General features: G+C 41.7%; 4 protein-coding genes across 4 annotated transcripts; all 4 read right to left on the bottom strand.

Moving 5' to 3' along the window:
* Positions 1-135: 135 nt before the first annotated feature.
* Positions 136-1,997, bottom strand: LCP9604111_9421 (putative Na/H antiporter; the record flags this gene model as incomplete). The annotated part of the gene is made up of 5 exons (XM_039077674.1): positions 136-492; positions 561-969; positions 1,020-1,102; positions 1,157-1,830; positions 1,880-1,997. 5 exons carry the CDS (start codon positions 1,995-1,997, stop codon positions 136-138), a joined length of 1,641 nt encoding a protein of 546 aa, XP_038924610.1.
* A 4,995-nt stretch (positions 1,998-6,992) lies between these two features.
* On the bottom strand, positions 6,993-8,340 carry LCP9604111_9420 (RNA-DNA hybrid ribonuclease; the record flags this gene model as incomplete). Its single annotated transcript, XM_039077673.1, has 3 exons — positions 6,993-7,419; positions 7,496-8,063; positions 8,139-8,340. The coding sequence occupies 3 exons, from the start codon at positions 8,338-8,340 to the stop codon at positions 6,993-6,995; spliced, it is 1,197 nt and encodes a 398-aa protein (XP_038924609.1).
* Positions 8,341-8,939: 599 nt separating this feature from the next.
* LCP9604111_9419 (nitronate monooxygenase) lies at positions 8,940-10,198 on the bottom strand (the record flags this gene model as incomplete). Its single annotated transcript, XM_039077671.1, has 5 exons — positions 8,940-9,048; positions 9,111-9,373; positions 9,424-9,452; positions 9,496-10,026; positions 10,075-10,198. 5 exons carry the CDS (start codon positions 10,196-10,198, stop codon positions 8,940-8,942), a joined length of 1,056 nt encoding a protein of 351 aa, XP_038924608.1.
* Positions 10,199-10,743: 545 nt separating this feature from the next.
* On the bottom strand, positions 10,744-12,464 carry LCP9604111_9418 (FMN-dependent alpha-hydroxy acid dehydrogenase; the record flags this gene model as incomplete). Its single annotated transcript, XM_039077670.1, has 5 exons — positions 10,744-10,830; positions 10,882-10,955; positions 11,005-12,247; positions 12,314-12,372; positions 12,437-12,464. 5 exons carry the CDS (start codon positions 12,462-12,464, stop codon positions 10,744-10,746), a joined length of 1,491 nt encoding a protein of 496 aa, XP_038924607.1.
* Positions 12,465-12,817: the final 353 nt, after the last annotated feature.

The following is a 12,817-nucleotide window of genomic DNA, read 5'->3' as shown; positions in this document are numbered from 1 at the left end:
GACCCGGCTAGCAATTTACGAGGAATGATATAATGACCCACGCAACACTTCGCTCTGCTAATCAAGCAATTGGATGAATCTAATCAAAGCGAAGCATAGCCGTACGGATCGATCAAATCCCAGGTGCAATTAAGGCTAGGTCTTGTTATCCCCGCCTGTGGTCTGCTGAATAACTAAGTGGGCAGGTCTCTCTGACTCAGGCTGACCGACGCCGGGCTGCTGAAACGGTGAACGAGGACGAGGATGGATCACCGAACTACCAATGCCAAAGAATGACAAGCTGGGGTTTGCACCCCGGAAACCACGCTTGCGGCTGCGATAACTCGCATCCTCCCCCGTTGTGAGAGGTGTGGCCGTGCTGTGGGTGTGGCTGATGTTTGAGATGGGGACCGGCTCGGGCCCCTCGTATGTACTGGTGCTGATGACGCTGGAAATGGTCGATGGGAGGTGATAGCCAGCTTTTCCAATGGGGACAGAGAGGCCATGTACAACCTGGGTTTGGTCAGAAGGTGACTAAGATGGGAGGGATGTAGGTTAGGTTATTTAGGGAGGAGACTCACAATACTGCAGATTACTAAAAACCAGACCACAACTTGGATAGTCTCCATCACTTGCTTTACGTCCCCTGGCACCTCGCCATCGACTTGTATCTTGCGCAAGAATTCACGGCTGATTGACAGGTAGAAGATAGCGCCCACTCCGATGGGACCGAAGAAGCCGACGAATGCAGCCTGGGAGACGAGCTCGATCTGCGGGATCCATTTGTGCATGGCCAAGACGATTGGGAGGCGGCGGACTAGGAGGATCAATATTCCCAAGAAGATGAGCCGATTGATTGGAATCACGCTGTTGTTCAGGAAGGATGACCATGGGCAGACCGCTCCAAACCACATAAAGACAGACAGGTTAAGAAGCATATCGATTGTTGGTTGGAGGGAATCGTCTATGGTCTCAAGGCGGAACCAGTCACTGTCTTTGTTAGCATTCATGATATCATAGCCTGCATCGAGGTGACCTACTCTTGCGTGAATACATTTCCAGCAATGAAACAGGCCAGAAGATCATCTGTTCCAATCAAACCACAGGTTCCCACGATGAACAGCTATTTGAGAGGTTAGCAAAGCACCTTTTGGGGGGGATTTCGAGATGAACTCACTGCAAGAGCAATGGCAAACACCAAAAAGCTCTCCCGGTCAACATAGCGCTTCTCCTCTGCCCAGTGCAACAGCTTCCTCGCAATCCAACCAACCACAGTTCCATAGACTATGCTCAACAGAATAGTATATGCCCAGGTCTCATAGAACCACAACGCCATCGCCTTCCCCGCACCACCGCTATAGCTCTGGCTTCCCATCCCAGTATACTGGAGGAGATAAATGGCAAAGAAAAGGAACGGGTAGCCAAGGCCATCATTGGCGCCAGATTCAGCGATAATGATTCTCTGCAGCTCGCGGGGAACATGTTTATCGGCAAATTTGCCCTTAACAATGGAGTTGGATAGAACGGGGTCGGTTGGGGTCACGCATGCGCCGACGACCAGGGCATGGAGGAACTTAAAATTCGGAACCATGGCCCAGATCAGTAGGCTACTGCACATCCACATGGCAGCCATGCCTGGTCCAAGGAGTAGCCCTAGGCTCCGCCATTCGATCTGCAGATACCGCTTTGGGAGTTGGACTCCGGCTAGGACCAGCTGCACACCTAGCACTAAGCGGGTAAAATGCAAAGTGATTACCTCGAGGTTTTCTTCAGAATGGAGTGCATAGTCATCCGGTCTGATGAAATTGGCTGCATGGGGAGAGAATAACACTCCGGCTAGCAGGGAGATTACTATTTCATGTTAGCAAATGTGGTGATACCAGGATGACTTAACACTTACATGCTTCGGATAGGTAGAACTGCTCCTTGCAAAGGTAGGATACTAGTCCGAATAGGGAAACAAACCCTCCGAGCGTCGCGCAGACGATGTTGAAGTTGATCAAGGCGAGTGTCGGCATTTTTGTCTGCACTATATCCCGCTTGGAATGTCCTGAGTTTTATTTGGGGGCGATTGGGCTCAGATGTATCAACTAAGGGAGTATTCTGGATTCAGAAGAGTCAGATCAATGAGATCTAGAGACTTGGGTAATGTCTGTATGTCCTGTATGTCAAGGTCAAGCCAATGTTATTGAATCATAGTTTGAATTTCCGGTGTGATTGTAGGCAAGATCATTTGGATATATTGAAATGACTTTGAAGCAAAGAATGGTAGCATTTGTATGTTGCTATGGAGGTGAGGAAGATATAAAGATACGAAGATGAGATGTCTGTGGTTGGGACATCCCGGGTCTTGGCACATGACCTATAGTACATAGTGTCAGAATCTAGGATGAATACTGTTATTTTTCATTCCTGATACAGTTAGGTCACATGACTGACCAGGCTGGTATTTCTGCAGAAAAACCAACTCAGGTGGTTTTTCGCCCGAAAAACCAGTCCCGTAGTTTTTCGCCTGAAAAACATCCTTTCATTTTTGTTTTATTTATTTTGATTACTAAGTTATCCATAAGATTGTCATATTTTAGGACTATTATCATTTTTAGAGAGTTAGAGAATTTATTAAGATTTTTCTACTATATATACAATCGCCTTACTACCGTTTTTCCGTTAGTTATAAGCCTAGAATCGCTTTAAACTTAACTCTTACAATTTTTTAACCTTTTATCCCATTTTAAATACACTATTTAGTTAACATTAAGATACCTAGCCACGTATCGGGATATCCCTAAAAATAAGACTCAACCCTAAAAGTAATAATAACTAATCATAATTAGAATTCGTTTAGGACTATAATTCAGATATTATAGTAGACTATTATCCTCTCTCTATAATACCTTCTCGCGTAATTTTAAAGGATTCGACTAATTAGGTACTATAGCTTACAACTATTTAGGCTATTACTTAAATATATAATATTTAGGATTATTATAACCCTAAACTAGAAAAGGAACTAGATTAACCGGTTATACTAATTATACTAAAATAGGAAGATATTAAGAAGGAGTATAGAAATAACTAGTATAATATCTTTAATATTCTAAATAGTAAATACTAAGAAAAGAAGACTACCTATAATAGGGATCTCTAAGGATTTAATATAGTAGTAAATACTATTAAATTAAATATTCTCCTATCTTATTAGGTATTCCTAACTTAGGATTCTCCTTAGGTACTACTTTAAAACTTATAATAGCGCTATACTCCTAAGTATAACCCTATATATAGATTAAATCTAAGAGTAGAATAGAATAATCTAGACTAAGGTCTAGACTAGAATATAAATATCGAAAAATAGTTACTAAAATAGGAAACTCTATATACTTATTATATTATAGCTAAAGTTAGTAAAGTAAAAGATATAGCGATATAGTTCCTATAAGTAATTATAACTATCTTACTAGAATTCTTTACTATAAGACTTAGAGATATATAATAAAGTCTATCCTAAGAAAAGATATAATAAGAAAGAACTATTAAGTTTAGTAAGCTATTATTTTACTATAAGACTTAATAGGATAGTACTATTAGTAGATAAGCTATATAAAAAGGTATATTAAAAGCCGTTTTCTTAACCTAGTAAGGATATTAAGAAGCCTAGCTAGTATTTACTAATAAGAATAGTAGAACTAGAAATAGTAAATAAGCTAAATCTATAAATAATATACTATTCTTTAGGAGAAAATATCCCTATAGATATAGTAGTAAATATAACTACCTAGTATAGAAATACTAGGGAGCCTACTTAGATCTTATTTTAGAAGGGTATACCTAAGACCTAGAATATAAGAAGGCCTAGGATAAAGTAATAAAAGAGGATCCTATATAGAAAGTATTTATTAATAAAAGATATAAAGAATTAGGAATAGTATCTAAAAAGAATAGAAGTTAGTAAGTAAATACTATAATATAAAGTAAAGAACTAGGATTTTTTATAATAGAAGAAGAAATACTAGACACTATCTTCTAAACCTATAAGACTATACTAATAAATAAAAGATAGCTAGTTAATATAGGTATATAAGTTTATATTTATAACGATTATAACCTCTTTATTACCTTCGAAGAAACTAAGAGTATAATTAAGATTAGTAATATAACCTTAATAGTTACTAGAATTAGAAAAGTCGAAATTAATAGTATTAATCTAGTTACTAATTAGATAAAGAAAATGACTTTATATAATACTAAGTACTCTCTAAATTTCTATATAAACCTTATTACTTATAACCTTATATTTAAGAAGACCGGTACTTTCCTAAATTTTAAAAAGAACTAGATTAAGAAGAACGGAACCCTATTATATAAAATATATAAGGAATAGAATCTCTTATAGTTATTTTAACTACTAGGTTTTTAGTTAAGGTTTAAAATCCCTAAAATAAAAAATGGTTTATTAGTACTTACTATATTAAAAAGATTAGAAAAAGAACTAAAATCTAAAGCCTTACTTAAAATATAGTATAGATAACTAGGCTATATTAGAAAAAAGAGAATTAAAAAACTCTCTAAGATAATAGAAGGTATAATAATTACTAGAAGTAACCCTAAGAATTAGGTATATAAAGCTTACTAGCTAGTAGATATACTAAAGTAGATATCTTAAAGAAGAATCGGTATAACCTATAGTATACTAGGATATATATATTTCGATCTAGTATAGAATTAGCTAGTATAGAATAGATATATTTAGTTAATATATTTTTACCTTAATAGAATTAAGTACTACTTTATATTTATATATATTAAGAAAAACGACTGTTAAATAGTAGTTAAGAAATTTATTACTTTAGTTAAGAATTAGCTAAATATTAGGATTAGAGTTTTCTACTATAATAATAAATAGAGTATAGGTAATAAGGTAGAAAATATAATTAAAGCTAAAGGGTATATTATTAAATACTTACTACTAGACCTACTAGAAATAAATAGCCCTATAGAGAGATTAGGAGGGGTAATTATTAAAATAGTAAGAACCTTTATTAATAATACTAATCTTCTAAAAACCATATAGATAGAAGCGGTATATATAGTAGTATATATTATAAATAGGGTACTAATAAAGATTAAAAACTAATAGGTTATACTATAGTTAGAACTTATGAAACTTACTATACCTAATAGGATTAAGTACTAAAGGATTAATCTATTAAACCTTAGGGTATATAGATACTTAGTATACTTATAAATTATTAATTCTAAATATATCTAATCTGAAAAAATAGTACCTCGTATAGAAATTAGCTATCTAGTAGGATATATATCGAAGAACCTATATAGAATTTAGTTCCTATATAAAGGTAGTAAGAATAGAAGAGTTAATATTATAAGGGATACTATATTCGATAAATCTTAATAATATAAATCGTTAGAGAAGCTAGAATTTAAAGATATAATTAGTATAATTACCGATAGTATAGAGAAAATATACTAGCCTATAGTACTAATAATAGACTAAGCTTAGGCTAAGCTAGGAAGTCAGATATAAATACTACTATTAGTTACTAGAATAGCTCTCTATAATAATACTAAGTATACCTAGTAAGGTATTAATCTATATAGGGATAACTAATAAGTTAATAATAAGGATAATTGTTAAGATAATCATAATAATAATTAACAGAGAGATAATAGAAAGAGAGAGTTATAATAAGAAGAAAATAGGAGATAGTAAATACCTATTACTATATAAAAGGAATCATCTAATCTACTACCGACCCTAATATCAAATAAACTAAGGGATTAGGTAAGAGAGTATATACTAGGATCCTTCCTAGTAGATATCCCTTTACTAATATTACTACCTTTATAAGCTTTATTACTAAATTTATCAAGATTATTAAACCAACCTTTATTTCTATTAATATCACTATTACTAAGACCAATTCCATTATTATTATCGTTAGAAACATAGAGATAGGCAAGAAATGCTATCTTAATAATACTAGATCCTATCTCAGTTATACTATCGATCGAATCTAAGGGGGAGGTACAAATAGGAGATAAGAATAATTATAATAATCCTATCTTAGAAAGTGAGCTTTAACTATAACGTAAGCTTAAATAGACCCCAATACCATAGAATGAAGAGATATTATTATCTCGATCCTTATTAGCCTAGCTAGATTATAGGAGACCGAGATCAGATAGAATCGACCCTACCAATATTATTACTAGGACTAGATCTAGAAGGAACAGGGAATAGATAAATTATAAGATATATATAATACTGGAAGAAGAAGAGCCGCCTAAATTAATTCATATATTCTTAACTGGGATAAATAAGAGGTTTAAAAGAAAAGAAAGACCTTACAAAGATCAGCTTCCTCCACCGCCACAAAATTGGGCGGAATTGAAAAACCATACTTATACAAAAGAATTTAAAGCAGTAGCAGAATTTAAGATTAAAACCCTATAAAGAAAAGAAACCTTCTCTTAGGTCCCAATACCGAACACAAAAGGCATACAGATACTACCCCTAAAGTGGGTTTTTATATACAAATTTAATACAGATGGTATGCTTGAAAAGTTTAAAGCGCGGATCTGTGTACGAGGAGATCTTTAATGGATGATAATAGACGAGAAAAGAGCTGCTATACTAGTAGTCAAAACCGCGAGAGCTATCTTTGCACTCGTGGTAGCATTCGACCTCGATATGAAACAAAGAGACGTGGTCAATGTATTTTTGAACTCAATCCTATAAAGCGAGGTATACATACGTTGCCCGCCAGGATTTGAAATTTTGAATGAGTGCTGGATGCTATACAAAGCATTATATGGTCTAAGAATGGCACTAAGGCTATGGCAGCAAGAAGTAACATGTGTTCTTTACAATCGCCTTACCACCGTTTTTCCGTCACATAGAGAACTACAGAGTCAACTAGTTACTTGTGTACTAATTGATATTCCTATTCCATTGGATGCAACATTCTCGCTTTGTTTTTTTTACAAAATGCCTAGTAGTCTTCATCAAACAATTCATCGGGCACCTCTTGGGCCACATGCAGTGCCTCTGCCTTTGCAGCCACCCCCCTTTGGGCTCCATTGACGGCTAATTTATCGGCCTCTTCATTGCCGGGGTCTTTATTATGACCTTTAACCCATTCAAACAAGGTCTTCACCTTAAGGTCATTGCGTTCCTCGATTTTGATCAGAATCGACTCAACCAAATCCTTGTTCTCAACTGGCTTCTTGTCCCGGGTCATCCAATTGTTGCGACGCCAGTTGATAAACCATACAGTAACACAGTCAATCGAATATCGGCTGTCGGTGATTATGGTTACATCTCGGTGCCGAGGGGCAATATCAATCGCCCGAAGGATCGCGGTCAATTCAGCGCGCTGGTTCGTTTGACGACTGCCCTTTAGTGGCTCCGATACGTTTCTGCTGGGATAAGTGACGGAAGTTAGAAGACGTGGTGGAGGGTAGTGAAAATAGCCCAATGTGCGAGTGTACGAACCTTGCATCGCCAGGCCCAAAGTATACCCCTACCCCGGCCGATGCTAATGGGGTGCCATTCCTTAATGAACTCCCATCGGTGTATATCCGGAGCATCCCAGGGATACCCGTTGATTGCGATTTTGTTGCAGTCATCTGGGGGGCTGTCTTGTACACCACCTGGCCAGTAGCTGGGTCTAGGATGACGTTGGGGTCGAACCCATCCTCCGCTCCTGTCGGCAGTGGGCCGTCGCCTGGCGCAAACTCGACTCCTTCTGCGTTTTTGGGCTTTTCGGGCATTACCATATGAGGGCCAGAGGGCCCAGTTGCCACACCGAACCCGACTGGGGCCTGTGTCTGCCCTTCCCGTACAAATTCCTCTGCCTCTTCACGGGTGGAGAACTTGCGATATCGAGGTCGCGGAAACCCGCGAATCTGCTCCTGTGCCGTTGTCCAGTCTGTGTATACTCCAGTAACCCGGCCCCTTTGGATACCATAGAATCGTGTGTTCTCTGAGCTCTGCGATTCGGTTGGGAGCTTGACACCGTTCAGAAACGCGTTGGCTGCTTCTTGCGAGGGAAACGATTGGACTAAGGAGCCTATGTGTCAGTCTCTGGCTAAGTTTACGCGCCTGTTGGAAGAACCAGTGCGAGGAGCGCACTCACAGATTGCTCCCTTGAATCCCGTTATTTGAGCTAGACAATCATTCCACCCATAGTAGATACCGGGTTTGTGACCCGCCTTGACGGCATAATATTTGGCCGGTGCGTTTCTCTTGCGTTTTGCGCCTGCGACCGGCGAGGGAGAGGGTTTCGATCCTGGTGAAGCTTTGGGGACCGGGCTCGGCGAGGGTGTAGTCTTATTCATTGCGGCGGATTGAACGTCGCTGGGGGTGGAGGCGAGGATTGTGAAGGTGGGGGAAGCAGAGAATTGCCTCTTGTAGGACCCAGTTGTTGGAAATTCACTATTCGATGTTGTATTCGTGGCTGGGCGGACAGGAATAAATCGAGGAATAAATCGCGGGCAGCTTAGAAGGGAACACCAAGGTCCCAACTTCAAGGCTGACCAAACACGGCCGTGAATTTTGATTTGTTTGAGATGTGTGTATTTTTGGGATATGAAACTGAGAGGTAGAGATGATCGCTTAGAGGGTCGAGGAATTGGGAATTGGGAATAAAGAGGGGGGAGGAAGGGGGGGGGGATACTCAATTCAGCCTGTTGCCAGCGCTTGACGATCTTGATCTGACGCCAATTCCTAGTTTTGACGAAGATATTCTTTCCTGTGTTTGGTTTGCTAATTGAGCTGGATTTGATTGGATTTGATTGGCCTTGTTTTCCTATACGTTTATGCTAATTCTAATGTTTGTATATATATCCTATACCGGTATATCTTCCGTGTCACAGATCAATATCTTGATTTCACACCAAAAAATAAGACAAAACGAATATATGCTAGGTATATAGAGCTAAAGCCCTACGCTCAATCGTCTCAATATCTCTTGCACCTCTCGCTGAGTAGACTGCACGACGTGCTCAACAGAGACCACCGCATTGATACTTCCAATACTCGCACCCCTATTGAAGCCATTAACATAAAAGTCCAAGAGATACATACAGTATAGACTCCGGATACTCACGCCCAGATAGTCCTCCGTTGGTGTTCGCCAGCCTCTTTAGCCTCATTGTATCGTCGGATGATTTCCTCGTCACTGACCCCCTCCTGGGAATCCTCGTAACTAACACCAACAACAGCTCTGCCATCATACTGTCTCGGAAAGAGATCAGTTGATTGGAATATGTCATGTCGGATAGACTTGATGGTTGAGACTCCGCCATCCGTCTTCGATACGATGGTCTGTTTAATCGTAGACGGCGCAGGGCATTCCGAGGTTGCAACGAACTAGACTCGGTTAGCAAGGTTCCATCTCCACGAGAAGAAGCAAGACGTACCCTTGTGCCCATAACAATACCATCGGCACCTAACACAGTCAGTTACCTGCCACAAAGTCCGGAACAACCCACCTAGGCCGAGAGCAGCAACACAGCCCCTCCCATCCACAATGCCACCAGCTGCCAGGATAGCAGTGCTCGTATTCCGAGTCCTCGACAGAAGATCTCGCACCTCAGGCAAGAGGGATATCAAACTGGCACCCTGGGCCCACTGATGTCCTCCTGCATCGGTCCCTTGAACTACTAGAGCATCCACCCCCTGCTGAAGTGCTTCTTCTGCAGCTTTGATAGTTCCTACCTGGACAAATATCCTGATATCCCAGTCAGCAGTCTCCTGGGCCTTTCGAATGGCTTGTATGATTGGAAGATGATCGGCGTCAGTCCGAGGGAACGATAGCCAGACTGCTGCTACTCGATGCTTCTGGAGTATGGGAATGGCATTGTCAACGAGCCCGTTCGGCTGGAAAGTCAAGAAACCGACACCAAGCGGCAATGGTTGACCATCGGTCAAACCGAGGATAGAGCGGGTATTTGCCAGCTCAGCATCTAGGCCTAGAAGATGGGTGGATTCAGATCGGAAGTCAAAGCCCCCACCAATAAACCCTATAGATGGTCAGTCTAAGGTCTAGCAGTCAGTTCGGTTTGCTATACCGAATCCTCCGGCCTTTCCGACGGCAGTTGCTAGGCCGGCATCTGTAAACCCAAACATTGGTGCATTAGCAATGAATGGAGCGGCTGTATGAGGAAACCATTGTAGTAGTATGTTTGCAGCCATTGTGGTATGGAGGTATGAAGGGAGAGGTCTTGAGATGCGGGGCATATATATATGGCTACCTCGGGATGTAATAGGTACGTATATATATTACTAACGGTAGTCCAGTTCTAAATAATTAGTTTATAACAGAGGATAATCTTGAGCATTATGTATGATAACAAATATCATCTGTCGAAATAGTATAAGAAAGTTTCTCGTTCATAGTACTTTAAGAAGCCTCGTCCTACATCAATCAGTTTCCTGGTCTAGCGGTTATGATTTTCCGTTAACAATTGCTTCAAGCGAGTGTTCCGGAAAGGTTCTGGGTTCGATTCCCAGGGAAACTAATTTTTGGTCTTTTTTCTCTCCTCCGGAAGAGTTTTTCGGTTGTGTGTGGATTGGGGGTGGAGATGGGTTGAAGTGGCGCTGATAGAGTGGGCCAGCGTATACTTTTTGGAGAGAAAAACACCGTCGCATACGGTTAAACGTTGAATGCGATGTAAGATAAGAAGAATCCACGTAGTCAAATTATAAGAAGATAAAACACATTTACATTTGGTTGGCCCCTACAATCTCGCACGGAATGCGCGCCGTAAGGGTTCGAGAGCAGTAGGACCATCGTAGATCTGCTGCTCGACAACGCGGGTGTTGATCTAAGAGCAGAGTTAGTAGAACAAACGACGAAATGATGAGGGTGAACCTACATGTTGGAGCCCTAATTGATCAATCCGTTCCACCCCAAGCAGCCGCATACATGTCTTGATCTCATCGTTCAGGACTACCACAGAGTTAGAAATAGAACCAGATCAAATACCCAGTCGACTTACTCTCCAATGTTCGACGAACACCGTCGGCTCCACCAGCCGCTAAGCCCCACAGAGCCGGACGTCCAAGGCCAACTGCTTTCGCGCCTAGGCAGAGAGCCTTGACGACATCTGTGCCACGACGAATACCTCCATCCACATAGACCTCGATCTTGTCGAAGACCTCGGGGCAGTATTTCCGAATTTCCAAGAGAGTATGAACTGCCGGAGGAGCAGTGTCCATGGCGCGCCCTCCGTGATTAGAGAGAATGATACCTTTAACCTGAGGTGCGTGGAGTGAGGCAAGGTATGCATCCTCGTGAGTCTGCAGACCTTTCAAGACAATAGGCAGATCCGTCTGAGTGGCAAGCCATGCCAAAGTATCCGTCCATGTCAAGGAAGGATCGGTGCCTGCGAACAGTTGCTGACCGACACCTCCAGACCCTTGGGTTGGATTGGGGGTATCGTCCGATGAGCGCTCCGCGGCCTTTACCCCGCTGGGCACGGCAGCGGTCCGTCCGACCATGCCGGCTCGCTCATCCTCCTCGCGTTTCCCTGGAACTGGGGCGTCAAGGGTAAGAACTATGAACTTGATCGCCTTGAGCTTCTGGATGCGTGCAAGCATCGTCTCACTCTTTTTGCGGTCAATCTGGACATAAATCTGCCAGCCAAAGATTTGATCTGGAGCAGCATCTTTGACGATCTGCTCTGGTGTCATGGAAGCGTTATTGGAAATGATTTGCATGGCCCCAAAGCTGCGACATGCTTCTGCGATCCCGGCCTCACCAGATGGGTGACCCAGACGGGCCATCGCCGCGGGAGACACGTAAACAGGCGTGTTCAGTTTATGGCCGAGGACGGCTGTGTCCAGATCGCACTTTGTGCAATCCACAAAGACTCTAGGTCGCAAGAGAATGGACCGGTAAACCTCATTGTTGAAGTTTTTGCTGATTTGGTCGTCGGATGCGGAGTAATAGTATGCCCAGGCCTTTTTGCTCACTTGGTTGGTAGCCACTTCCTCAATCTCGTCCAAGTTGAGGAGACACTCCATAGGTGGTGGACCCTCAATTTCTTCTGCAGGTTCAGAGGATGCCTGCTCCTTTGGTAATGTACTAGCATCGATGGTCCCCAAGCAGGCCTCGGGCTTAAGCTCCTCCTCTAAGATACCTGGCGGGTGAATGGGATCGTACTCCTCGGTGGCATCCTGCCCGGCCAATTTCAAAATGATCTTTGCACCGCCGGGGTGGCTGCCCAGGAAATCGGTGACCTAGATAAAGAGTCAGACGTGGCCGGGGAATGGATAATACACAATGAGAATCGAATGAAAGCGTACATCGTAGACCTTGCCGTACAGAACCACCCAACAACTCTCACGAGTGTTGTGCTTTGCGACTATTTCTTCAGTCAGTCGAAACATCCTGCGTGGGGGTCAGGGACCGGTGCGGAGAAGCAATACCTTCTGTCGCATCGAATACTTTTGCCATTCTCAATCACGGCGCGAGGGTGGATTGAATGATAGCTCTTAGGGGCTGCGACTGGGTATTCTCTGGAGAGAGGAATGGGAAGGGAAAAAGGTGAGAGAAGTAAATTGGAGATACATCTCGAACCCCGGAGAGTGTGGGGAACCTTCGGTCGCTTTTTCCTTGTTGGGGAATTTTCAATTGCCGGCCAAGAAGGGATTGGAATTGACACGACGTTATTGGTGGAATATATTTGGCCTATTATCAAGAATCAGAAGAGAAAAGTACATTGTATACAGTATACATCATATACATACAACATAGTACCTGAGTGACTATACACTTCCGAGGTCCCACGTGAGAGCCAAGGGTTCCAG

This window comes from Penicillium roqueforti, assembly GCF_015533775.1.
Source record: "Penicillium roqueforti strain LCP96 04111 chromosome Unknown scaffold_47, whole genome shotgun sequence".
NCBI lineage: Eukaryota > Fungi > Ascomycota > Eurotiomycetes > Eurotiales > Aspergillaceae > Penicillium > Penicillium roqueforti.
Note: the sequence above shows the minus strand (reverse complement) of the source record. Positions and strands in the feature narration are given on the sequence as shown.